General features: G+C 37.2%; 1 protein-coding gene across 1 annotated transcript in view; it reads right to left on the minus strand.

Annotated features, from left to right (window-relative positions):
* Positions 1-20,877: 20,877 nt before the first annotated feature.
* Positions 20,878-26,518, minus strand: part of LOC126621190 (berberine bridge enzyme-like D-2) — a 34,317-nt gene continuing 28,676 nt past the window's right edge. The window contains exon 3 of the mRNA XM_050289593.1: positions 20,878-21,084. Coding sequence (XP_050145550.1) covers positions 20,878-21,084 — 207 coding nt within the window. The remainder of the gene's footprint in view (positions 21,085-26,518) is intronic.

Raw genomic sequence — 26,518 nt, forward strand, 5'->3', positions numbered from 1 at the left:
AAATCAAAACATCCACCACTCCTTTTTATCCCTAAAAACCGGCCACCCTAATAAAATAGGGTATTTTTGGGGCTTTTATGCAATTACATAAAGTTTTGATACTTTTGTGTATTTGTACTTTGACCCGAAAGTTTACGTTTTGACGTTAAGGCTTAAAAACGCTAAAGGACAAATTGTTTTGCTCCTTTAATGAAGTTTTGAATTTATTTAAATTTTGGGTTCTAGTTGTATTTACATGAAGTAGTGACTTTTGTGTTTTTACAAAGTGACCCCAAAAGTTTATGTTTTCGCAATATGGCCCAAAAAGTTGTGGTTATTGCATGATGGCCCAAATAGGATGAGAACAAAATTGTTTTGTCTCTTTAAATGAGAATTGGATTTTCATTTTGTTTAGATCCACTTAAATCAATTTTATGGATACAAAAACCAAATGAAAATGTTGCATTCAATTAATTAGTTAAAGCGTTAATTAATTAAAGGATGATTATGAACCTAAGCCTAATATAATTGAGCTATGTGAAAGGCGTTTCAAATTTGTTTGAACCATGGGAATGTGTAGATTAGATTTTGGTTGTAATTTGATTTGATCAAATGTTGTAAAAGGGCATAAGTCCTTCTTTACTTTAAGGTAATTTGTTTTATGCAAATGTTGTAATGAGCATAAGCTCATCCTTTACTTTGAAGTATTTCTTTCTTGCTTTATATGATATGCATGAAAATGAAGTAATTGGGTCCAACGCCCCTAAGACAACACGCCTTAATGTGATTAAACGCGTAACTAAAATCAATCTCCATCCCTAGACCGAGATTCAACACAAGGCTCGTGTTGAATCTAAACAAAGGTTCATAGTCATCCTAAGGCCCTAAGGCAACTATATAGTCCATCAAATGAATGCAAACCTTATGTTAGTAGTAACATATACTCTTGCTTTAAAAACCGTTTTAAAAGCATAGTGGGAGTATTATGTACAACTAAAACAATCATATGGACCAATAGTTGTAATAGGACCAAAATTGTTTTAATAGAGATTAAAATGTATGTTTATATGTGATGAGACCAAAAACCCTCAACCAAACCAATATTAAGTTGATAAGCGGAGAGTGCTTAGAACACTCTTTCGTGGCCTTCCACCGTGGTGGGATCCAATCGTTTATGACTTGTACACCGGCTTCACCCTATCATGGGGGAGTACAAAGTGCATGCTTATACTCGGGAGGAATCCATACACATATGATGAGGTGAGTGTAGGCAACGAGGATGGCCAATATCATATCATTGTGAGGCTATTCTTGAACCCCTTCATGAACTAAGCATGGTGGGAAGAACTTAACTAAGTGCAATGGAACCAATATCATATCATTGTGAGGTTACATTCTCTAGAGGCCAAATAAGATGGGTACTTGCATGAGTTGCAAATGAGTAAGCGTACTCTCTCATTATTATTGTTGCTAGCCATATATCGTATCATCGTGAGGTGGGCTTGGTAATAGTGAGCCTCCCATAACCTACTAGGAGTTTCATCCAAAACTCTCAAATTCCTATGAGGGATATGGAATTTGCCAAAAATAGTGGGTGGTGCTATTTGATTTAAAGACCCAAATCAAATGGCTTAAAATCAATCAATTTATATTCGTTATGTATTTGATTACCAATATATTTGCAAACGCTATCCAACACTTGACAAATAAAAGCCGAACGTTTAGTTTACGGACTTGGTACTACAAAACCATAGATTGTCTTTAATGGCTTGTAAAAGTACCAAAGTAGTCTCATCCTCACAATCTTCCTATTGATAATGTATCATTAGAAGAATATGTTAGAAAAGGTCTATCATAAAGAGGACAACACTTTTAATGTCATAATTCTTCAATTACAAATTGTTGTATGAAGAAATAAGAGTTGCTTTGAACAACCCTTAGTCAATACAAACACTTAGTGCTTATTTCTTTGTTAATTGAACAAAGAACTTGAGAAGTAAGCACAAGGGCATGGACACTTTATGTGCCATGATTCTTCACTTACAAATTGTTGTATGAAGAAATGAGAGTTGCCTTGTACAACTCTTGAAAGTTTGTAATTATGTTTAGAACATAATGGTTGGTTGACAAAAATAGTCCATTAACATGGACTTATGATGATTTTGAATCATTGAGTGTTGAAATGTTAAACCACTTAACGAGACGGAAACTAGGCAAGGACTTCACCTTTGTTTCCCTATCCTAATGGTTCACTAAGTTTATGGTAAACTATGTAGTGAACAATAACCACATACTCTCCAAATTGTTTGATGTGTATAACACAATTGAAAAAGGTTTCAAGAGAGATAGTGGGAGTTTAGGGACCATGACTAATGTAGTCAAAGGTGAAAGTCAAATAAAGAAGATAAATAACTCCAAGGGAACAAACTTTCTTTATGAAAGGATGGACATTGGAAGGGGTATTTGCAAGAAATGTCTTGCAAGTGTCAAGAACACACCTTTCGAAGGTGTTGTAAAATGTTCTTGAATAGTTCAAAACAGTTGGTTCTTCTACTTGAATGTATGATTCCGTATTAGTAACTATGTTTTACAAATCATTGTAAAAGTGTGACTAATAAGAAGTAGAAGATATATGAGAGAAGAAAAGGTGCTTCACATACGGAACGTGAATAAGATATAGATCTCTGCGAAAGCAGATAGTACTTACTTCCTCATATGAACTACCAAAGAAATTGGATTATAGTAATCTAATTGATTGTCTCTATAGTAGAGATGATATGGTAGTGTTAACTGTTTAGAATATAATGATGCTTAAAACCCAAAAGGTTGCAAGGTAGTGACTAATCCCAACTAAATTGTGATACCTCTAAAAACATAAGTTACGAGTTGGTGAAACAAGGATGTTTTTGGATCGTTAGATCCGGATCCAATACCTTCTTGTTAAAATTGTATAGAGGCGAAATGTTCGAATCTTTATTCTTTTGGAAAGAAGAAAGAATCACAAAGTTGTTGAGGTTAATTCACTTAGATGTTAGTGGCACTTGTCCACAACATAATACTACTCATGTTATATGACATTCACCGAAGATCACTCTCAGTTGGACTATAGTTTATTTTGAATAAACACAAGTCCGAATACTTTGCAAAAGGTTTCAAAGAATTCAAGAAATGTAAATAGATGAGTAAGATATCTAAAGTATTTACCTCCTTAGATTTGATCCAAGGAAAGGTAACACTTTAGATGAGTTTCCTTGAAAGATATCAAGGAAAATAGCATCATAAGATAATGTATTTCTCCATTAGGAGAAGAACGAACTCGAATAAAATTTAGTTCGTTAGATGTTATCTATTACCCATATATAGGATATATACTTCTAAAACAATATGATTGTCAATTAGAAGATCTTCCAAAAATTTTCATAACTCCATAAGATGTAGTTGGAAAGAAAGACAAATCTTAAGCATGTTAAAGATTTGGGGTTGTGTGCTAACAAGCAATATTTGTTTGAGAACAATCTTGTAGGATATCCTTAAAATAACTTTTGGATATCGCTTCTATAAACCAACTAACAAATGTTGTTTTGTTGGGTAGTTCATTGTAATTATACAATGTGATTTGCCTAAAAGCAAATGAACGAGAGATAGAACTCGAAGAATGGGTTCTTTGAGAGACAAGAAAGTAATCAACAAATATAACAACCTAGTTCCTATACCTCAAGCTCCAAGGTAGTCGATAAGGATTTATAAACCGTCTCAGTTGAATGGTTTTGAACTTTATGATTATGTCATAGAGTTGCACCTCTTAATTCGAAAGAAATAAGAATAAAAAAAAAAAAAATCCTTATGACTACATTGAGTGCATATACGATATATACTCAAGGAAATGGTAAAGTACCATTTGACTCGAAATAATGAAACCTTCATAGCTAATTGGTAGCTTAAGGTGACTACAATCAAAGAGAATGGTTGACTTTGAAGAAACCATCTTTGAGATAGTCTTGGTTTCAATTAATTCGAAGATTGCTAGCTACAACTAAATGGTGATTCAATGTTTGGACATTATTAAGATAGTCTTGATAATATATGTCTAAAACTATAAATCACAAGACATGTAAGTTGTAGAGATCCATCCATCATGGATCTTAGCAAATTAGTGGGAGCTATTTGCATTTTATGAGAAAATGATCAAATCGTTTGATTTCTCATAAAGATGTAAATGAATCTTTTGTTTACTAGTTTTACAAAAGATTAGTGGGAGTTAATCATGTTCCTAAAATTTAAGTATATATGATATATTAATTTTGGAAATGAAAATAATACTTCTTCGTTAAAGTTATGACTTTAATACATTATATGAAGATAGAATGTATATGGGAGATATAGTCTATATACATGGGATGGAAATCTATAATGATATATTTCATGATATAATTGGATTATATCAAATCCCTAATAATAGACAATGGATGCTAGGAAGTTTCTCATATGATGATAAACTTCAATAAGAAGGACGATTCTAGTGAGACTAGCAAGTTGCCCTTCTCAAAGGGAACGTGCCCCTTTGACTCCCAAAGAAATAATGCGTAAATAGAATCCTTTATGCGTAAGCAGAAAGGTGATTTATGTATTTCATATTGTATGAAAAACATTGATATGAGTTGTACCTAGAACGGTACAAGACGATATCAATGCAAGCCCAGGATCAGAACCATGGCAACTGTCAAGTGAGTCCTTAAGTATTTAAGAAATACTAAAGGATAAATTCCTCAAAGATCGAGGAAGAATCAAAGTAACGTAATGGAAGCGTAAATGTATTAGATTATGAATCTAATCCATCATTGGATGTTTCTTCATTATGAATGAAGAGATAAACGAATATCTCTTTATTATGACTAAAGAGATATTTGGATGGAAACATTAAAGTAATGACTTTAGTGTGTTCCATTATGAATGCAAGATATATTGCCATATAGAAGTTTACAACAATGTTGTTTGGATGGGAAAGTTCATTTATGAACTCTCTATTCGATTCCAACCAGAAAGTGTATGACACTAATGGGGCGATAGCTCAAGCCTGGGAATCAAGGTCTCATCAAGATCCGAACACAAATAAGAGACTGAACCACATGATTGAGAATCATGTATAATGGTGACGTCGTTATTCTCAAGGTTGCTTCTGTGGATAACACACATAGATATCCACTGCCTAGGCCTACTATTCAGCTATTTATGAAATGACTACAGAAGAGGTATCATCAAGATGACCAAGCTGATTGGCTCTAGTGCAAGTGGGAGATTGTTGGAAATGTGCCCTAAAGCCAATCATGTGATGATACTTTACGGACATTTCACATGTTAAACTAATCTAGTTTTACATATAAAGGGCATACATTATTGTTTGAGCCGTCTCATATAAATGTTATATGCTTAAACGATAAAGTCCAAGGAATACGTGATTGGGAGAATGTAATCTAATGAAGTTAGATTCATGAGACCATTCTTTCGTAGACACATCCTAAACGTTCCTGATCATAGGAATGTCAATTGGGCGTTGACAGTCCGTTAAGATCAGTACGTACTATGTCTTCTCTCAGGGAGAGTGATTAGTCTCGAGTCATTGGTGTGTGTGACATCAAGACAAGTACGTAGGTGCTCAATAGAGAATGAGTTCACTGAACGTGATCAACGAAGAGTTCTTATATTCCATGTCACATGAGAACTCATGGTTGGGATAATGCAAAGTAGTCATTTGACCTGAGGCATCACAGTTGTCTTGTGGTTAAGTCCTTGATCTTTGATTATGTCAAAGTCACCCCCTCGGGGTGTCCACGGCATCGTTGGGGTTAAGCCACTTAGCTATGGAGACAAGTGAATGCGCAACAAGGGATCTCTAACCTTCAAACAGTTGAGGGAGAATACTCTATGATATGATTTGGAATCTCTGGCCAGAGTATGAATGAGATTAGGGAATGCGTTCCAAATCACATTCAAGGAAATCATATAAGCACACGAATCACATTGGATAGTAGACATGAATAAATAAACTATCATACCAAACAATGTGGTCAAGAGTATTAGATTAGAGAAGGACCGTATTGCATTTGTAATCCCAAACTGAATAGGTTCTCTATCCTCTTATGATTAGCTTGGGTAACCATGATATGCTGCTAGGTGTCACTCATGGTTTGTGGAAGCCCTAAACGTGTGTAATCCCTAAAGGGAGAATTGAAAATAGTTTCAATTCACAATCAATGTAAAATGGTTTTAATCGCCCACTACCTCGCTAAAAGGAACCTAATGGATCGCACACCATAAAAGGTGGAGATTGAAGATTAAACGGAAATGAGTAAGAATGATTAAATGGTTTAATCATTTATTTATGGCAAGGATTAATTAATATGTTAATTAATCAAACGAATAAGTTCGTTAAAGACTTCGGGATAGTTTTGGACCTTAAGGCCCAATGGGCTTCGAACGTCAAGCCCATTAACTTAAGTTGTATGACAATTTAATGAATGAAGATTCATTAAAGCCCAAAAGCCCAAAATCCCCTAAATGGCCGGCCATAGTGTGATGAATTAGGGTTTTGGTTATTTAGGTCACTTAAAGAAGTGACTATATAAATGACTTTATAACTAAATATTCATTAAGTGATTAAGGGTTTATTTTGGGGGAAAATTGGTGAGAATTGTCTCTCCATTTTCTCTCTAAAGAGGCCAACACCTTGGAGGGTACATCTAGCAATCCTACTACTCCAAGGTCACTCATTTCTTCTACAATCAAACCTTGGTGAAGAGACTTAGAGGTTCCCTATTTTGGGAACTTGGAGAAACCTAATTTTCCATCCAAATCCATGGATCTAAGAAGCAAGGAATGAAGGCCCTATCTCTTTGGGTGATTAGCCTTTGCTTATGCAAAGAGGAATCTACAAAGGTAATAATTTCAACTCACTTTGTTTTGAGTTGATTATTGGTTCACCAATCTACTAGGCTTTGAATTTCATGGTAATGTTTTGTTTTTGAGTACATGCAAGCATGATTCCGCCTTTAATTGTTAATTGCATGCCATATGATGTTGCTCAAATGAACATGTTTTTCAAAATAAATCCTTCAGTAAAGGTGTTGGTCTGTTTCTTTCTTCAATCTTTCCAAGTGCCTACCTCTTGCTTTCTTTCTCCTTGTCCCTAGCTGAGGATGAATTGGCAAATTGTCTCCACATGCTTCGAGGTATCATTTTCACTTCCCTTATGATGCGGTAGACGAAGCAGAAGCATAAAATGATGAAGATGAGTACTCGAGAGCAAGGCTAGGTAAGCAGTCAGGAAGGGGTTCCAGGCAGTCGGTTCTAGATCAAAAGAATGATACCAAGTGCTGGCTGATTACTCACTTTCTCCTTGTCCTAAATCAACGACAAGGAGAAGGACAGGGAGAAAGCATGAGTATTTGATAAGCTCATATTTATATATATTTTACATAAAATGCACTTGTCTTTTCTTAGTTAGTTCCTTATATTTTTGAGCTATTTACTATGTTTTTGCGTTTTGTGTGATTTATCAAGCAAAGAGAAGAAAAGTAGCACAAGTGAATTATTAAGTAACAAATTTGTCAAAACTGCCTGTGCAGATTAGCTGACTTTGAAAGCATGTTACGAACTGCTCAGTAATGGGTGTAGTGGATGAGTGTTTGGTAATGAGTGGATGTAATGGGTGTAGTGGATGAATGTTTGGTAATGAGTGGATGTAATGGGTGTAGTGGATGAGTGTTTGTAGTTGTAGGTCAACACACTTGCACACACACATGCTGATTTCTAGCCTTCTAATCTTCAAAAACGTCCATCCTCATGTCTCCATGCTTGCACTATCCAATCTTGGCCCAAAAATGCTCCAAAGTGCTCCAAATAGCACTTTGTTGCCAACTTTGTTATTTGAACCTACAAACACATGAAAATAGCTTAAAATACTAAAATAACTAGAATTAAACTAAGTAAATGCCAAGAAACAAGCTCACTAAGTTGCATAAATATGCTCCTATCAAATTCCCCCACACTTAGCTTTTGCTAGTCCTCGAGCAAAACAAAAGAAACAAAACGAAACAAAACAAACAAAACACAACCTAACCTTCCAACATTTGCCTCAGGGATTTCCAATGCACATGACATGTTAAAAATCATCATTCCCACAGATTTTGGTTATCTTCACACTTGAGCACAAACTTAATCACAGTCACTACTTACTAGTTCACAATTAACCAATTAAAACAATGTTTTGAATGTAGTAACATGCCTTAGAGAATTTGCTCAATTCCTTACAAGATACTCTCTATTTTCACACACATTTTCTGACTACACACCCTACACTAGTATATGTGAGAAGATTAATGTAAACACGAAAGACTAGGACTCACATATGTTATAACAAAGAAAGCAATTTTCTGGAGTTATTAAGCATGTTTAGATATGATCTCATGAATGGAATGCTACTACTTAGATGCAAGAACCAGTGACACCATATGCTCATACCAATTTCGAACTCCACAAATTGAAACACACAACACTCAAGATTGAAGTCAAGGGTTGTAACAGGGCTTGGGGGTAATGGCTAATAAAGAAAGGATAGGAATAACAAACGTTCTTAAAGCGATAGCAAGCAAAGCAATGAAATAGACACTTGGAATTCACTTTAGAATGCAGAATCAACTTTTAAATACAAAGGGAAGATTCATGCAACACTTAGGGCCGAATTCAATGTTTTGGACCTTTTTTTAACAAACTTTTTTCGTTTCACTCTTTTTTTTTTTCTACCCGTGCCTTATTAAGGACTTTGGCACACAAACACACACAAGAATCACTTCCCCCACACTTGCTTTCTTCAATACATTGATAAAAAAGGAGTTCATTTTAAGTCATGCTTTACTATGCTTCAAGAACAAGGGTATGGATGGTCCTAAAACTAGGCTAGGTAAGGATAGTGTGGTTTAACAAAGAACATAGGCTTAACAAGGCTCAACGGGGTTAAACTTAAACACATAATGAAATAGGGGCACGGCAATTTGGCTTTGGTGGTCACTACACAACTTCATCTTGAAAATGTGTTATGCAAATCAATAGCATGCTTTGAATGAAATAGGCATGAGTTCTAGCATTTGGAACTAAATGATGAAACGCCTTCTAAGTAGCAACCAAGCAAAGAATAATGAGATCATGCAACGACTTTAGAAAAAAATGATGCACAGATTATTAACTCTCCAAATAAATGTTTAGGCTCAAGTCTCACAAGGTTGTAGCGTACATTTGAGTTCCTTCTTTCAAGCATGTTACAAAACTGATTTTTCCTTTATGATTGCATGTGAATTCATAAATTATAATCACAACCAAGCATACACCAAAGAGTAAATCAAATTTTCATCCATGTTTATAACTCTCTTTAACAGTCATGTAATTAAAAACCAAATCCTCATCATTGTGTTGGAAGGTACCCTAAGACACAAATAAGCATACAAAAACAACTCTTTTTGGGTTTTTCAAGACAATTTTTCAATTTTTTATGAGATTTTCGGATTTTTATGTCAAAACACACTGAAACACTCCACAACAGCTTAAAAACACTTAAAACAGCAAGGAATAACACTAGAAGTAATGGGTGATAAACTCCTACAAATTTCATGCAAAACAATGTTAGAAGTATGCCCACAAAGCCACTCATTTGATGTAATAGCTTTTGGAAATACTTAATGTATTAAACTATTATATGTTTAATGAAGGGCAAAGCTTATTGTTAATCACTATTTATTGTATCATGTGTTTAAGCAATAAGGGAATCCAAGGAATGTATTTGATCTAAGGGATAAGTGATTTTAGTAAGTTAGATTAACGAGACCTTTCTCTTATGCTCATTCCTAAAACGCTCATAGCCATAGGATTGCCAATTGGGCATTGACAATCCGCTAAGGTTAGTATGTGTTATGTCAACTCAAGCGTGAGTATGACTAGTCTCAAGTCATTTAGTGTTGGACACTAAGACAAACACGTAGGTGCTTGAATGAGTAATCGAGTACACTGAACAAAGATCAAAAGGGAGTTCGAACATCCATGTCATGTAAGAACTCGTAAGTTGCAATATGCAAAGTAGTCCTTTGACCTGACGCATCATAGATGTCTAATGGTTAGGTCCTTGATCTTTGATCATGTCAAAGGCATTCCATCGAGAGTGTCCACGACATTGTTGGGGTCAAGCTATCTAGTCATGTAGGCATATGAATGCAGAACAAGGGATCTCTAACCTTCCATAGTGGAAGGAGAATACTCTAAGATATGATTCAGGAGTCTTTGGCCAAAGCATACGAATATGACTTAGGAAGTATGTTCCAAATCATATTCAATTGAATCATATAGATAAGTATTACATTGGATAGTAGACATGAAACAAACTATCACTCAAACAATTTGATTAAGAGTATTGTATTAGAGAAGGACCGTATTGCATTGAAATTGTAACTGGATAGGTTCTCCAACCAATTCTATTTAGCTTGGGTAGCCATGACATGCTGCTAGGTGTCACTCATGGTTTGTGGAAGCCCTGAAGATTAGCAAACACTAATCTTCAACAAAGGGAGAATTGAAATGTTGTTTCAATTCACAATCGATCGTTAAGAGTAACAATCGCTCACTACCTCGCTAATTGGAACCTAATGGATCGTACACCGAGTAAGGATGAAAGTGAAGAAATATAAATGAGATGGATAAGCAATTAAATGGTTTAATTGAGAATGGTCAAGATTAATTAATTAGTTAATTAATTTTACGAAAGGTTCGTATTGGGCTTTTAAGTTGGTTTTGGGTTTCGGGGCCTAAAAGTGTTTTGGCCCACAAAGCCCATTATGTTTAAGTTGTATGACAACTAAAACAAAATGGGCAATTAGCCCAATAACAAAGACAAGGCCGGCCATAAGGGTGAGTGGATGCAAACTTGAATTAATTACAAGTTTGCCACTCAAATGTGATGTAGTATAAAGTTAACTTTATAGCTATTTTCTCATTAGTGTTTTCTTTGAGGCAAAGAGGTGAAACATTATTCTCTCTTTTTCTACAAGGAGGCCGGCCACATAGTGAAGAAATAGCTAGCAATCTTTTCTTCTCTAAGTCATCCATTTCATCTTCACACCTCATCCTTGGTGTGGAGACATAGAGACACCAAACCTTTGGTGTTTTTGGAGATCCTTTCCTTACATCCTCAAGGGGCAAAGGAGCACAAAAGGGAAGGAAATCACAAGGAAGATCCAAGGAACTAAGAGGTGACTTGAAGGCCCTCCACTTGGATGAATCCCTTGTGTAAACAAGGATGAGCTTCAAGGGTAATAAATCTCTAATTCTTACCTTCTCTTTAATGTTGTTAAAGAGTCTTATGGTTCACCATTCACTAGGCTTTGAAAGTCATGAGTTTTAGAATTGTTTTTGAATGCATGCCTACTTTAATGTGTGAATAGTTTGCATATGTGTTCAAATATTCTCACATGTTCTTAGCTAGGACAAAATTTTTCCTTCAAACAATGGTTAGCCCCCCCCACACTTAAATCAAACATTGTCCTCAATGTTTCAAGCATAAACTCACACAAAAACAAGCAAACAAACAAACAACGAATAAACATGACAAGTATGGCAAAGTAAAAACCAGACAGAGTAGAGTTTAAGAACGCAAATCTGGTTTTGGAGATAGATGATCTTTTTGTCTTTCCATAGCTTTGATCTCGAACTGGTTTGGAATTCTGAGCGAGGAATATGAGAGTTCCTTGGTTTCAATTCAGACTCCTTCTGCTGGGTTGATTTAATTGTGCAGTCTGCATTCTTCCCTGCTTGTTTCTTCTGCACGGCAGGCAGGCACGAGGTAGAGGTATTGGTCTGTTTCTTTCTTCAATCTTTCCAAGTGCCCACCTCTTGCTTTCTTTCTCCTTGTCCCTAGCTGAGGATGAATTGGCAAATTGTCTCCACATGCTTCGAGGTATCATTTTCACTTCCCTTATCTGTTCCCCAGGCAGATGTGGTAGACGAAGAGGAAGCATAAGATGATGAAGATGAGTACTCGAAAGCAAGGCTAGGTAAGCAATCAGGAAGGGGTTCCAGGCAGTCGGTTCCAGATCGAAAGATTGATACCAAGTGCTGGCTAATTACTCTCTTTCTCCTTATCCCAAAACAACGACAAGGAGAAGGACAAGGAGAAAGCATGATATGAGATACTCTTGCTTTCAACCTTCATGATATGAAATACTTTTGCTTTGGATGAGTTGTTTGCAGAGGTACCCCAAGGAATAAGGAACACTGAGTGACTCGAGAGGGTTTGTTGGAAAGGCATTCTCGGAGAAGAAGAAAGGTTATGTATGTATGCCTTGCAATGAAGGGTGAAGGGTGACATTTATAGGAATTAATAACCGGTACTATTCTTTCACTCTTGTTAGCAACCGTTGGATGATTTAATAGTAAACTTCACGTGCTTTCTACTTCACAAGAGATCTTCGACAGATAGTCCATAATTTCCACAAGGCTGAGTGTGCATGTGACATGCGCTGACACGTCTGGAAAAGCAAGTGCCTCTTCGATATCTGGAATCGACGTTTCGACAAACTACCCATGATTTTCGCAAAGCTGACTCTGCATGTGACAGATGTTGACACGTCTGGAAAAACAGATGCCTCTCTAATATCTGGAATCTGCCCTTCGACAAACTGCCCGTGATTTCCGCAAAGTTGACTCTGCATGTGACAGATGCTGACATGTCTAGAAAGGCAGATGCCTCTCCGATATCTGAGCTTGCCTCTTCGATCTTTGAAATCCCGTCGAGTGCAGAGGTTGCATGTGACAAGTGCAGACAAATGGAAAAGAAGATTGGCCGTGGTTTCTGAGCAAGCCCAGCTTTTGAGAAAGCTAACGCCTCTTCAATTTTTGAGTTGGCCTCTTCGATTTCTGAGCTCGCCTCTTCGATCTCTGAAATCCCGTCGAGTGCTGATTTTTATCGAGGTACGCAGGACGTTTAAAGCACACTTGAATTTCTGCCTGTAGAAACTCCCTTCTTGCACTTCTATGATCTTGACTTGTCCGACCTCTTCTTTCTTTAACACCTTTGAAAATGTCTAGCCCCTCCGACCGTCGTTTTGACTTGAACCTTGGTGAAGAGGCAGCCCCGCCTTCTCCAGACAACATATGGCACCCATCCTTCATATCCCTTACTGGTCCCCTTACCTTTGGGGATTCGGTGATGAAGAATGATATGACAGCTGCGGTGGTGGCCAGGAACCTTGTCACTCCCAAAGATAACAGACTACTTGCCAACGGTCTGATGAGTTGGTTATTAAGGATTCTCTGGCTCTCAGTGTGCTGTGTGCAGGTTCTGTGTCTAATATGGCCCAACGCCTATTTGCTCGAACCCGTCAAGTTGAATCATTGGCTGCTGAAGTGATGAGTCTCAAACAGGAGATTAGAGGGCTCAAGCATGAGAATAAACAGTTGCACAGGCTTGCACATAACTATGCTACAAACATGAAGAGGAAGATTGATCAGATACAGGAATCTGATGGTCAGATTTTACTTGATCATCAGAGGTTTGTGGGTTTCCAACAGCATTTGCCTTCGTCTTCTGGGGTTGTACCGCGTAATGAAGCTCCAAATGATCAACCTCCGATGCTTCCTCCTTCTGGGGCTCCGCCTACTGCTGAGGCTCCGCCGACTACTAAGACTTCTCCCAAGCAGCCTTTGTGAAGGCTCCCTCTTATAGCTTTTTTTTGCTTAAAGTTCCCTTTTTTTTTTTATGAAAATGAATGTAAAAATACCTTGCATAACTGTCAGTGTTTTAAAAATAAACCCACACCAAGAACAACTAAACAAGCAACAAATAAAAATGACAATCATGGCAAAATAAAACTATAGAAAAGGGAAGGTTTTTAGGAATGCAAAACCAATCGTGGAGCAATTCAAAAATCTTCCTTATTTGAATACATGGGATGCCTCCCAAGAAGCGCTTGCTTTAATGTCTTCCAGTCGAACAAAACTTCCTTCTAAACTTGGATAGGGCCCATAGCATGGAATTGATCCTTGAATGGAAGGTGATACTTGACGTGATCCGACAATGGTTTAAATTCTAGTGTAGGTGCCTGAATCATCAAAATCAGCAAGTTAGTATATAATAAAATCAAAGTTGGAGAAGATGGCTTACTTGCTTGCTCCAACACTAACTCAATTACGAACACCACATCTTTGAAGGTTACAGGGATATGGGACTTGGTCAGATTTGGTGTTTTGAGAGTTATGACTTGTCCCGTGTCATAAAATCCAACTACTTTGGGAATTTTCGTCTCAAATGTATCTTTGATGAATTCTAGACATTCCCCATCCACTTCTTGCTCTTGATTCGTTGGAAAGGTTTCGAAGATGCCTTTCTCACCCTCTTCTTCCTTGGATTGCATGATCCTGCAAGGAATAAGGACAAGGTTAGGACAAATTGGATTTAGGCTTACCTTGGTTGTAGTGGACGGCATAGATGGCATATGGGGTTGCGGCAAAGGTGGTTCTTCCCTTGCCGTGGCCTTGTTATTCTCCTCTTCTTTTAGCAGCAGTTGTTCATCCATGTTTTGGCTTGGTTTGGATGTCTTGGGTTCACCTCCAACCTCCATAGCACTTCCCAAAGTGATAGCATCATGGATTTCAAAATCTTCCTTCAAATTTTCAATAGTTGAGTTGGAGAGTTCACTTTGCTCTTGAATTTGTGCCATGAACTCCATAATCTGCCCAATTTGCTTATCCAATTCTCTCGACCTCTTGGCTTGATTTTGCATCTCTTTGTTTCGATTTTTTACTTCCTAGTTCAAAGAGGTGAGTAACTTATTAAACATATCATTATCCAAAGACGTACCTGAATTGAATTGGGCAGATTGTTGTGGTGGTTGCATAGGTCTTGAATAGAATTCCTCTTCTTGCTGCCAATATCCATCTTGTTGGAATTGTTGAGGTTCTCCACACATGTAATCTGAATAATCTCTCCAATCCGAATTGTAAGCGTTGGAAAACATGTTGTCCCATGATTGGCTATGGCTTTGATAACCCTAAGCATCTTCATTCGTAGTGAATTGAGAACATTGATGAGTTGGATATCCTTGCCCATAGGACACACCACATGTAGGGACACTTTGCATTGTGGTCCTTTCGGCATATTGTGACAATTGAGAAGTAAGTTTCGCCAATTGAGCTTGAAAGGTAGCAAAATCCATGTCTTACTTCTCTAGTACCTGAAATCAAGGAAACAAAACTAAATCAAATATCATAAGTAAAAATAAAAGACACAAATAGAAACAAAGTCAGTAACTAAAACAAAAATTAACTTAACACACAAATTAAACCCTCTTGTTGTCAAATTGTAGTATAAATGCAAGTAGGGATCGTTCTAAACCAGGGATTAGGAGGGCTTGCTAAAACCTCTAAACTGACTTAAAAACATATAAACAAAGTTAAAAATACTAAACTAGACTCAAAGAACTTAAAACAAACTCAAAGGACTCAAAACAAACTCAAAGGACTCAAAACAAGCTAAAAACGCTCAAATCTGCCTAAAAACATAAACTGAGCAGATTTGGACTCTAACACACTTTTGGGACACCTAAAAACACAAATCAAAATAGATTTTGACTAATAAAACACTTTAAAGTAAAGGGGGTTTTGGTTTTGACTAATTTGAAAACAAAACAAGTAAATTAAAGAACGAATGAAATCTGCACGAATTTGAGTAAATTGAATGGATGGAAGGCTAGCTAGGAGGTTCTTCTCCACACATGACATACTTGCACATAAACCAATTTTCAGTTGTTCTTTCGATCAATCATGAAACTCAACACCCCAGGTTAATTAAGTCCGCTTAAATTAACCTTCAAGTTCTCCTTAAGTTATTGAATTGGATGGAAAAACGCATACAACAATTCAAGCATTCTTCAAAAGTTCTTTACGTGAACAACACAATAAAGATACAATCAAAGATCATTAAGCATTATGAAAACTATAAGTATTGACGAGGCATTCGTTACTATGATGAGCATGAAACTCCTGCCGAGAATTTATTTAACGCGATCGTTTATAAGCGACCTCCACTACTTGTGAATATAAGTTTGTAACTATTAGGTGAAACTCCCTTATACTCTAGCATCATATTCATGCATGCAAACTAAGTGTGCACTCTTAATAAACATACACGAATAAGTTATCAATCAAGCAGTTAAACAAATTGAATTCACAACTTATGAAATCACAACCGAAGGTAATCAAATCATATTGCAAGCATGAACATGGTTTCGAATTCCCCCATAGCTAAGGGGGGTTTAGTTCCTCATACTCACAAAGCAAAGATAAACAAATTTAGACATTGAAAACAAAAGAATGAAAACACCTAAAAACGCTCCAACAATCCAACTTGAATGGCAAGCACGTCCAAGGGTCCTCCTTCTTATCTTTGTTGCGGCACAAGGTGTGGTTTGATGGATGAGTGATGTGAAAAATAAGTTAACACACAAAATTAAACCCTCTTTTTATCAATTGTAGCAAAGTATGTAAATAGGGATCGTTCTAGACCGGGGATTAGGAGGGATTGCTAAACACTTGAAAACTGACTTAGAAATGTAAAAACAAAGTTTAAAGCACTAGATTAGACTCAAAAAATGCAAAACTAAACTCTAAAACACTAAAACGAACCAAAAGAATCAAAACAGCAACCAAACACTCAAAACTGCCTAAAAACCACTTTCTGGGCAGTTTTGAACACAAAGCATCAAATTGGACGAATTTGGGTTTTAACTTGTACCAAAACACTTAAAAACATAAACCAACACACTTTCCAATTAATCTAGGAATTCAAAATAATTGGGGATTTGATTTGGACGAAAATAAACTTAAATGGCAGATTGTAAGAGAAACAAATTGTAATACAAAGTTATGAAGAATCAATGGATGATGGAATGGCTAAGGGGTTCTTCTCCACACATGAAATATATGCAACGTAAATCAATTTCCAGTTATCAATTCAATAAGTTATGAACCTCAACATTCCAAGTTAATTAGGTCCGCTTAAATTAACCTTCAGATTTCCCTAGGATCATTGAATTGGATGAATATGCATCGCAAACAAATTATTCCTAACAAGTTCTTTATATGAACAACATGATAAAGACACAAGTTAGAATCATTACGTTCTTTGGAAATCATAAGCATCGACAAGGCATTCGTAACTATGAAAAGCATGATACTCTTGCCAGGAATCTACTTAACACGATCGTGACTAGCGACCTTCACTACTTACGAATATAAATTCATAACGATTAGGTGAAACAAATTTATATCCTATCATCAAATTCAAGCATGCAAATTAAGCGTGCACTCTCAATCAACATACAAGAATAAGTTCTAAATCAAATGGTTAAGCAAATTGTATTCACGACTTATGTAACAATAACTGGAAGTAATCAACTCATTTCACATATATAATCATGGTTTTGATTACACCCTTAGCCAAAAACGAAATTAGCCAATCATACTTAAAGCAAAACAAAGATTACATGAATTAGACATTAAAATCCAAAGAAAGAAAACACCTAGAATGCTCCAACTTGGCAGCAAGTGCATCCAAGATTCCTCCTTTCCCTTGCTTGCGGCAGATTGGGTTATGGACAGGTTTTGGGTAGTTTTATGGTGTAGAATGGATGGGGAATGGTATGGAAAGGTTTAGGGTGAGTGTGGAGGAGTGTTTGATGGTTGGAGGGTGGTAGAGAACTCGGCAAAGATGGTGGAATAAGGTGGAGTGGCTGTTATGTTTTCTGGGCACTAGAATGGTGTTTTTGGGGTGTTTTGCTGCCTAGGGTGAGTATGGACGAATTTTCTGCATGAATGATGAATATGGGAGGTTCAACCCTTTGCCAAGGGTTGTAAACATGTATATATAGGCCCCAAAAACCCTAGAGAATCAGATTAGGCAGTGGGGAAATGCACAGCAAGGAGGGTGAATTTGTGGTGTGCAATGGTCCAAGGATGAAAATGGAGCAATGATGCAAAGTATGGAGGGTAAAATGGAGTGGTATTTCAGCTAGGGAGCATGAATGATTGTGTTCATTGCATGGAAATGAAAAGGGGAGGTGAAATGTTTCAGAAATTAGTTAAAGGTGCAGCAACATGTGTTGCACAAGGCATTGGATCCCAAATGTGGATGATGGAGCATCAATTGGTGCATGGAATGGTTGTGAAAGTTGTGTGAAATCAGATGGGTGAAGGGAACAAGAGGTATGCAGCAATTGAGTGTGATAATTGAGTGTATTGGGGCATGAAATCAGAAATATTTTAGGGGACAAGGATGATTAAGCATGCATGGGAATCCAAAGGGAATGAAATGTGGATTGCACGGCAAGGATGCTCTTGTTCTTTTGTGGCTGAATTCATGATCCTTTGTACACTAATTCTTCACATTCTTAACCTCTTTAAGTCTTCAATTTCATCCAAACCTTGGTTCCAAATATGTGACATGCATTCCAAGCTCCATTTTGCTCCAAAATGCTCCAAAATGCATCTTCTTGGCTACTTTGTCCTTAAAATCTGAAAACACATGAAAATGACTTTAAACATTAAAATAACTAAGGAAACATGACATAAATGCACAAGAACAAGCCAACTAAGTCGCATAAATATGCTCCTATCAATGAGTGGTAAATTATGGTGGTGGATGGATATAGGTGATTTATGGTGAAGGGTGGATGGGTGGATTGTGTTCTCACCCAAGGAATGAAAGTGTAAGTGTATGGAGTTGTGAGATGTGAATGTAGTGTCTTTGGATGAATCTTTTCTCCTCTCTTGTTATGGTGAAGGGTGGATGTCTTTATAGGCTAGGGAGAGGACCACCATCTAATTAAGGTGGTAGTGGTGTATGTTGTGGTAATGAGTGGATATAATGGGTGTAGTGGGGAAGTGTTTGGTAATGAGTGGATGTAATGGGCGTAGTGGATGGATGTTTGGTAATGAGTGGATGTAATGGGTGTAGTGGATGAGTGTTTGGTAATGAGTGGATGTAATGGGTGTAGTGGATGGATGTTTGGTAATGAGTGGATGTAATGGGTGTAGTAGATGAGTGTTTGTAGTTGTAGGTCAACACACTTGCACACACACATGCTGATTTCTAGCCTTCTAATCTTAAAAAACGTCCATCCTCATGTCTCCATGCTTGCACTATCCAATCTTGGCCCAAAAATGCTCCAAAGTGCTCCAAATAGCACTTTGTTGCCAACTTTGTTATTTGAACCTACAAACACACGAAAATAGCTTAAAGTACTAAAATAACTAGAATTAAACTAAGTAAATGCCAAGAAACAAGCTCACTAAGTTGCATAAATATGCTCCTATCACTAGCTACTTTGAACTTTTGCATTGATGAAACACTATGAGATGACTACTTAGGACTTTTGCATCATTTTCTTTGTTTGGGGGTAATACAAACTAAGAATAGCATATTTACTCATTAGAAGAAGTATGCTAAGAAACTGTTAGACAGGTTTGGGCTAAAGGATTGCAAATCAGTTGGTACACTTGTAGTAAATGAAAAGTTATGCAAATCTGATGGAAGTGAGAATGCTAATGTAGGCTTATATAGGAAGATTGTTGGTAGTTTGTTGTGTTTAACTGCTACAAGACTTGATGTAATGTTTGCATCATGCTTGCTAGCTAGATTTATGCATAATCTAATAAGGAAAAGCATGGGAACAAACCAAGAAGGTCTTAAGATATATACAGGGAACTTTGGATTTTGGAATTAAATATGAGAAGGCCAAATCAACAGTGTTAATTCACTAGTATGACAATGACTAGGTAGGGAGTAAGGATGACATGAAATGCACCTCTAGATATGCTTTTAGCTTTGGCTCAGGAGTGTTTTTATGGGCATCTGTCAAACCAAAAAGTATTGCCTTATCTACTGTAGAAGTCTAATATGTGAGTGTTGCAGAAGCCACAACACAAGCAATTTGGCTGAGGTTTGTTCTTGCTGATTTTGGTGAAGAATAGGTTGATGCTACACCATTGTTACGTGAGAATACTGTAACTATAGTTGTGACTAAAAATCTAGCGTTTCACCAAAAGACAAGACACATTAACGAGAGGTTTCATTTCATTAAAGATGCATCACAAGATGGTATAATTGACTTGGTGTATTGCAAGATAGAAGAACAAGTTGCAGACTTATTCACTAAAGCATTGACCAAAGATCAATTTGAGTATCTTAGGAAGGCTCTTGGTGTGAAATCAGCAAAACATTTGGAAGAGAGTGTTGAAATGTAAATGTGTTGGTTGGATTTTACAAAGTATAGCAGGATTTAATATGAGCCACTAGATCATAGTCTATGTGTTCATTTAGATTAGATTACAATGAATCATAGCTCATGATGTGTAATCACCTTATGAGATGAGTTAATTTTGAATGGTTAGATTTGTTTGTAATGATGTAAGAGAGAGAGAGTGTTTCCCTCTCCTCCTAATGGTAACAGAACTTTCACACTTTGTGTGCTGAGTAGAATCCAATAAAATAGAAAATTATTCTCTGAAACATTCCTCCTTCTTCCACTTTCTAATTGCAATTCTGTAAGAGCTGAGATCATTAACTCACATTGAAAATTATACAAACAGAATTCTAACAAAAATGACTTGCACTCCGCGGGCATGCATGATCATATATCTACCATGCACAACGTACGTACCACTCAGCTAGCTGGGTTGCGTGCGTACGTGCACTAGTCATCGAGCACCACCAAAGACGAAGACGACGACATTGGAGGAATCCCTTGTTGATTTCTGAAAACTTTGCTTTGATCAATAAGTGTTTTTGCTCTAACCAATCTATCGTAGTTAATTCATGAAGTACTTTTCACCCCAATCCCTGGAAATTTCCACAACATCCGATTCATCATCCTTAACCAAATTATTGTTTAAAGGAAATTGATGCTGTTGTTGCATCACTCCAAGGTCGAGGTCAACGTAGTTGATATAAGCAGCCCTTGGGCCCCATGAAACATACTCTGTCATTGCATTGTAGAATCTTCTTATCCATTCTATGTAGTGACACACCTTGACTGGAGTTGAGACGTGTTGGCCATCACGTGAGGGTGGCGTAGCCAAGTGCGCAACATAAGTGATAATAATAAGAAAATGCGAATAAATAAAAACCAAAACTAAACTTATTTAATTAAAGATAATAAGTAAGAGAGTGAAAGTGATCAAGTATAAGATACACGCATATTAGAGCATAGGTAAAATGAAAGTGCAGTCGAACTAACTAAGTACTAATTATACAAACAGGGAGAAGATCCCTACTTTTATTTATGAAAATGTCAGAACCGCCGTGTAGTCCTTGTGAGCCAACAAAGATGAACATCTACCTAGAACCTGGAGGGGCACAAAACAGAAGGGTGAGTGGGCAAAAACAAACTGTTTGAAAACGTATTTATCTTTATGAACATAATAACCCCTCTTCGTAAAACCCCGTATAGTTTCCAGAAAATACTACTACGTAGGTATGAAAACCAATGCACATGAGCAACGAAAATTGAAGTATGCCATGTCATAATATCTCAGCAATAATAAATGTAAGCCAGGTATGAAACCAATATAAACTAGTATGCTAGTCGGAGTCCCCTAACGTGACCTGTAGCTCATCAATCTAGGCTAGCACACGAGTCGAAGTCACCTAGTATGACCTGTACGACAGGCTGGGTATGAATATGTACGCTCAAGTGCTACGATCACATGAACGTTGTGCGATCATTCGCAGGTCACCTACGAGTCGGAACCACCTATTGTGGTATGTACAATAGGCTGGCACCAGACTTGGATCCAAGGTGAGCGTGCGGTGTGGGAGGTGAACAATCACTTGAAGGCTAGCCCTAGCCCCAAGCGGGAGCACTAATACCGGGGTGTAGCCATGATGAGCTCTAAATAAATGTGTGCATACCAATGCAATACAACCCATTTAATCATATAACACTCACCTGAAGCTTACCCGAGTCTCCGCAGTATCACACAACACAATTCACGAGTGTAACAATGCAATATTTAAGATGTAACTTATTTACGACATGGCAAGCAAAGCATAGTTCAATATAAAAACGTTTCTGAAAACTGTATATATATAGAAAAAAAATGCCCACTCACTTATAAGTAGCAAGATTGTAGCCCTCTAGCTTCGCTTGTCCACGCTCATCCTCGGGGTACGTCTCACCTATATGCGATACAACTATTTTTACGTTAATTAATTAGCACATAAACAAAGCCTAGGATTAATTCCTCATACGTTGCTCAAATAGGGTGTTTGAATATACCAACGTGATCTACTCGACAACATAAATACCCCCATACTTATAGAATTTTTTTTGGATGTCGAACACACCCTCACACACTGGCCAAGGCACAACCACACGCGCAGCCACATGCCTAGCACAGGAGACAGAAATCCTAATGGCGTTAGGAATATTCCGTTAAAATCTAACGGTGTTACTTGACGTCGTTAGAATATTCTGTCAACTTAGATGGAATATTCTTCTTCTTCTGCTGTGGACCATGCCGATCTCCACCGTCCATCGCCGCTGGCTGCCGTCTGGTTCGCCAGTTTCCGGAAAACTTTCAAAGATTAATATCTACTTCATTTCTCAACCAAAATCCATGAAATTTATATGGATTTAAAGATCTTGAAGAGTAAAACACATTCGTACCTATTAGGAGTTCAAAATCCTTTGAAAAACGGTCAGACAATTCCTTGGAAAATTTGGCCAATTCTGCAACTTTCCAAACTCGCCTATACCGATGTCCGCTTCACTCCAAAACTACTCCCAAGTGTTAGGGAAGTTGCGTGGATACCTTTCCAAGCCTTGAAACCTTGAAACCACGCCGGGATCGCGTCGGAGCAACTTGGCTCCTCTTCGGAGCTCGTGAGTCGACAATCAAAACTCACCAAAACTGAAACCTAAGGGTATGGCTAGGTTCGGGAGTTTATGAGGAGTGTGATGGTAGTCTTCATAGGTTCGATCCATGCTGTTTTGGTGTGGTTTGTGCATGTGGGGTGTCTTGGGTGCAAAAGGAATAAGAAGAGTCAAGAATGAGGATAGAATGTACGTGTATGTGTGTGTGTGTGTGATTGGCTAGAATCAGAATATAATATTTTTCTGATTGGGCTACCATGTGACAGCCCATCCCGAGAAATAATTATTGTTGATGTGAAAAGACTAAAATGCCCTTAGGCGTTAAGATGTGTTGTGTGTGACGTGCTATTAGAAGTGGTCTAATATGTTAAATTCCTAAGTTTTTGGACCAATTGGAACTAAAGGAAATGGGTAGTGATTGGTTGGTTGTTTCTAAACCACACACACACAAAATTACCACTTTTCTCTCTCTCACTCTTGTACTCTCTCTCTCTCTCATAGACTCACGCTCTCTCTCTTCTCTCTTGTACGGACGAGACCCAAAACCCTTGTAATCGTGATGGATCGAAGTGGAAAAGGGAACCATTGTGTTCTTGAAGCTCAGTCGATTCGATTGGTACTGTTTTCAGGTAAGGGAACTGTCGATTTCAAGTGAAAACCCTAGCTCCGATTTTGTCACTGTTCATGCATATGTGCAATCTTGTGTTTTAGGGAATTTGAAGCTTATAGGAAGCTTAAGGAGGTCCTAACGAGTCTCGAGGTACTTCGTTGGAAGGATTTAGTGTTGGAAATGTGCCCTAAAGCCAATCATGTGATGATACTTTACGGACATTTCACATGTTAAACTAATCTAGTTTAACATATAAAGGGCATAGATTATTGTTTGAGCCGTCTCATATAAATGTTATATGCTTAAACGATAAAGTCCAAGGAATTTGTGATTGAGAGAATGTAATCTAATGAAGTTAGATTCTTGAGACCATTCTTTCGTAGACACATCCTAAACGTTCCTGATCATAGGATTGCCAATTGGGCATTGACAGTCCGTCAAGATCGGTACGTACTATGTCTTCTCTCAGGGAGAGTGATTAGTCTCGAATCATTGGTGTGTGTGACATCAAGACAAGTACGGTAGGTGCTCAATAGAGAATGAGTTCACTGAACGCGATCAACGAAGAGTTCTCATATTCCATGTCACATAAGAACTCATGGTTGGGATAATGCAAAGTAGTCCTTTGACCTGAGGCATCATAGTTGTCTTGTGGTTAAGACCTTGATCTTTGATTATGTCAAAGTCATCCCACCAGGAGGGTGTCCACGGCATCGTTGGGGTCAAGCCGCTTAGCTATGGAGACAAGTGAATGCGCAACAAGGGATCTCTAACCTTCAAACCGTTTGAGGGAGAATACTCTATGATATGATTTGAATCTTTGGCCAAAGTATGAATGAGATTAGGGAATGCGTTCCGAATCACATTCAAGGTAATCATATAAGCACAAGACACACATTGATAGTAGACATGAGAAAATAAACTATCAAACCAAACAATGTGGTCAAGAGTATTAGATTAGAGAAGGACCGTATTGCATTTGTAATCTCGAACTGAATAGGTTCTCTAACCTCTTCTGATTAGCTTGGGTAACCATGATATGCTGCTAGGTGTCACTCATGGTTTGTGGAAGCCCTAAACGTGTATAATCACTAAAGGGAGAATTGAAAATAGTTTCAATTCACAATCGATGTAAAATGGTTTTAATCGCCCACTACCTCGCTAAAAGGAACCTAATGGATCGCACACCGTGAAAGGTGGAGATTGGAGATTAAATGGAAATGAGTAAGAATGATTAAATGGTTTAATCATTGATTTATGGCAAGGATTAATTAATATGTTAATTAATCAAACGAATAAGTTCGTTAAAGACTTCGGGATAGTTTTGGACCTTAAGGCCCAATGGGCTTCGAACGTCAAGCCCATTAACTTAAGTTGTATGACAATTTAATGAATGAAGATTCATTAAAGCCCAAAAGCCCAAATCTCATAAGGTGGCCGGCCATATTAGATGAATTAGGGTTGTTTGGTTATTTAGGTCACTTAAAGAAGTGACTATATAAATGACTTTATAACTAAATATTCATTAAGTGAATTAAGTGAAAAATGGGTTTATTTTGGGGGAAATGGGTGAGAATTGTCTCTCCATTTTCTCTCTAAAGAGGCCAACACCTTGGAGGGTACATCTAGCAATCCTACTACTCCAAGGTCACTCATTTCTTCTACAATCGAACCTTGGTGTCGAGAATTAGAGGTTCTCAATTTTGGGAACTTGGAGAACCTATTCTTCCATCCAAATCCATGGATCTAAGAAGCAAGGAATGAAGGCCCTTATCTCTTTGGGTGATTAGCCTTTGCTTATGCAAAGAGGAATCTACAAAGGTATTAATTTCAACTCACTTTGTTTTTGAGTTGATTATTGGTTCACCAATCTACTAGGCTTTGAATTTCATGGGTAAATGTTTTGTTTTTGAGTGCATGTAAGCATGATTCCGCCTTTAATTGTTAATTGCATGCTATATGATGTTGCTCAAATGAACATGTTTTACAAAATAAATCCTTCAAGTGGTATCAGAGCCTAGGTCTAGTAGTTGGTGAATCCTTTTGTGTTTTGTAGTTCATAAGTTTGTGATCTAAAAGTTGTAATTGTTACAAGCTTTATTCTTGCTTCTTTGAAAGTAAATTTTGTTGGAAAATTTGCTATCTCAAATGTTGTAGATGTTGTTCATATGAGCATGAATATTGGAGCTAAAATTTGGTGCCATGCTTTTGGGAAAATTCGGCCAAAATCAAAGGGTGATTTTTTGGGTTCTTGTTTGACTTGTTAAAAGTGTTTTAATGTGTTCTTTGGAACCCCTAAGTACCCTAGTTTGGTTAGATGTTATTTCCCTTAAGTAAGAATGGTTTTGGAATGTTTTTGGGTGGAAAAAGTTCATGGAAAAATTTGGGTTTTTCATGGATGTTCTTCATTGTTCTTGATGTTCTTGCCAAGAACAAAAAGGTTTGGTGTTTTGATTCAAAGTTTTGAATTATTTCATAAAGTATATGTGATATGTTTTTAAATGATTTATTATGTATTTAAAGTGTTAGATATTTGTATAAATGATGATTGAAATAATTGTGATTGAATTATTTCAAAACTTATCTCACATACACTTGCATGTTTTTGACAAAACTCACTAATCAACACACACTCCCACCTTATCTCTCCCTAAAACCGGCCACTCCCTCAAAGGGAGTACTTTTGGGGCTTTTATGCAATTACATAAAGTTTTGATACTTTTGTGTATTTGCACTTTGGCCCAAAAGTTTACGTTTTTACGTTTAGGTCCAAAAACGCTAAAGGACAAATTGTTTTGTTCCTTTAATGATGTTTTTGCATTATTAAAAGTTTGGGTTCTAGTTGTATTTACATGAAGTTGTGACTTTTGTGTATTATACAAAGTGACCCCAAAAGTTTTTGTTATTGCAATATGGCCCAAAAGTTGAGGTTAATTGCATGATGGCCCAAATAGGATGAGAACAA

The sequence above is a fragment of the Malus sylvestris genome, chromosome 5 (assembly GCF_916048215.2).
Source record: "Malus sylvestris chromosome 5, drMalSylv7.2, whole genome shotgun sequence".
NCBI lineage: Eukaryota > Viridiplantae > Streptophyta > Magnoliopsida > Rosales > Rosaceae > Malus > Malus sylvestris.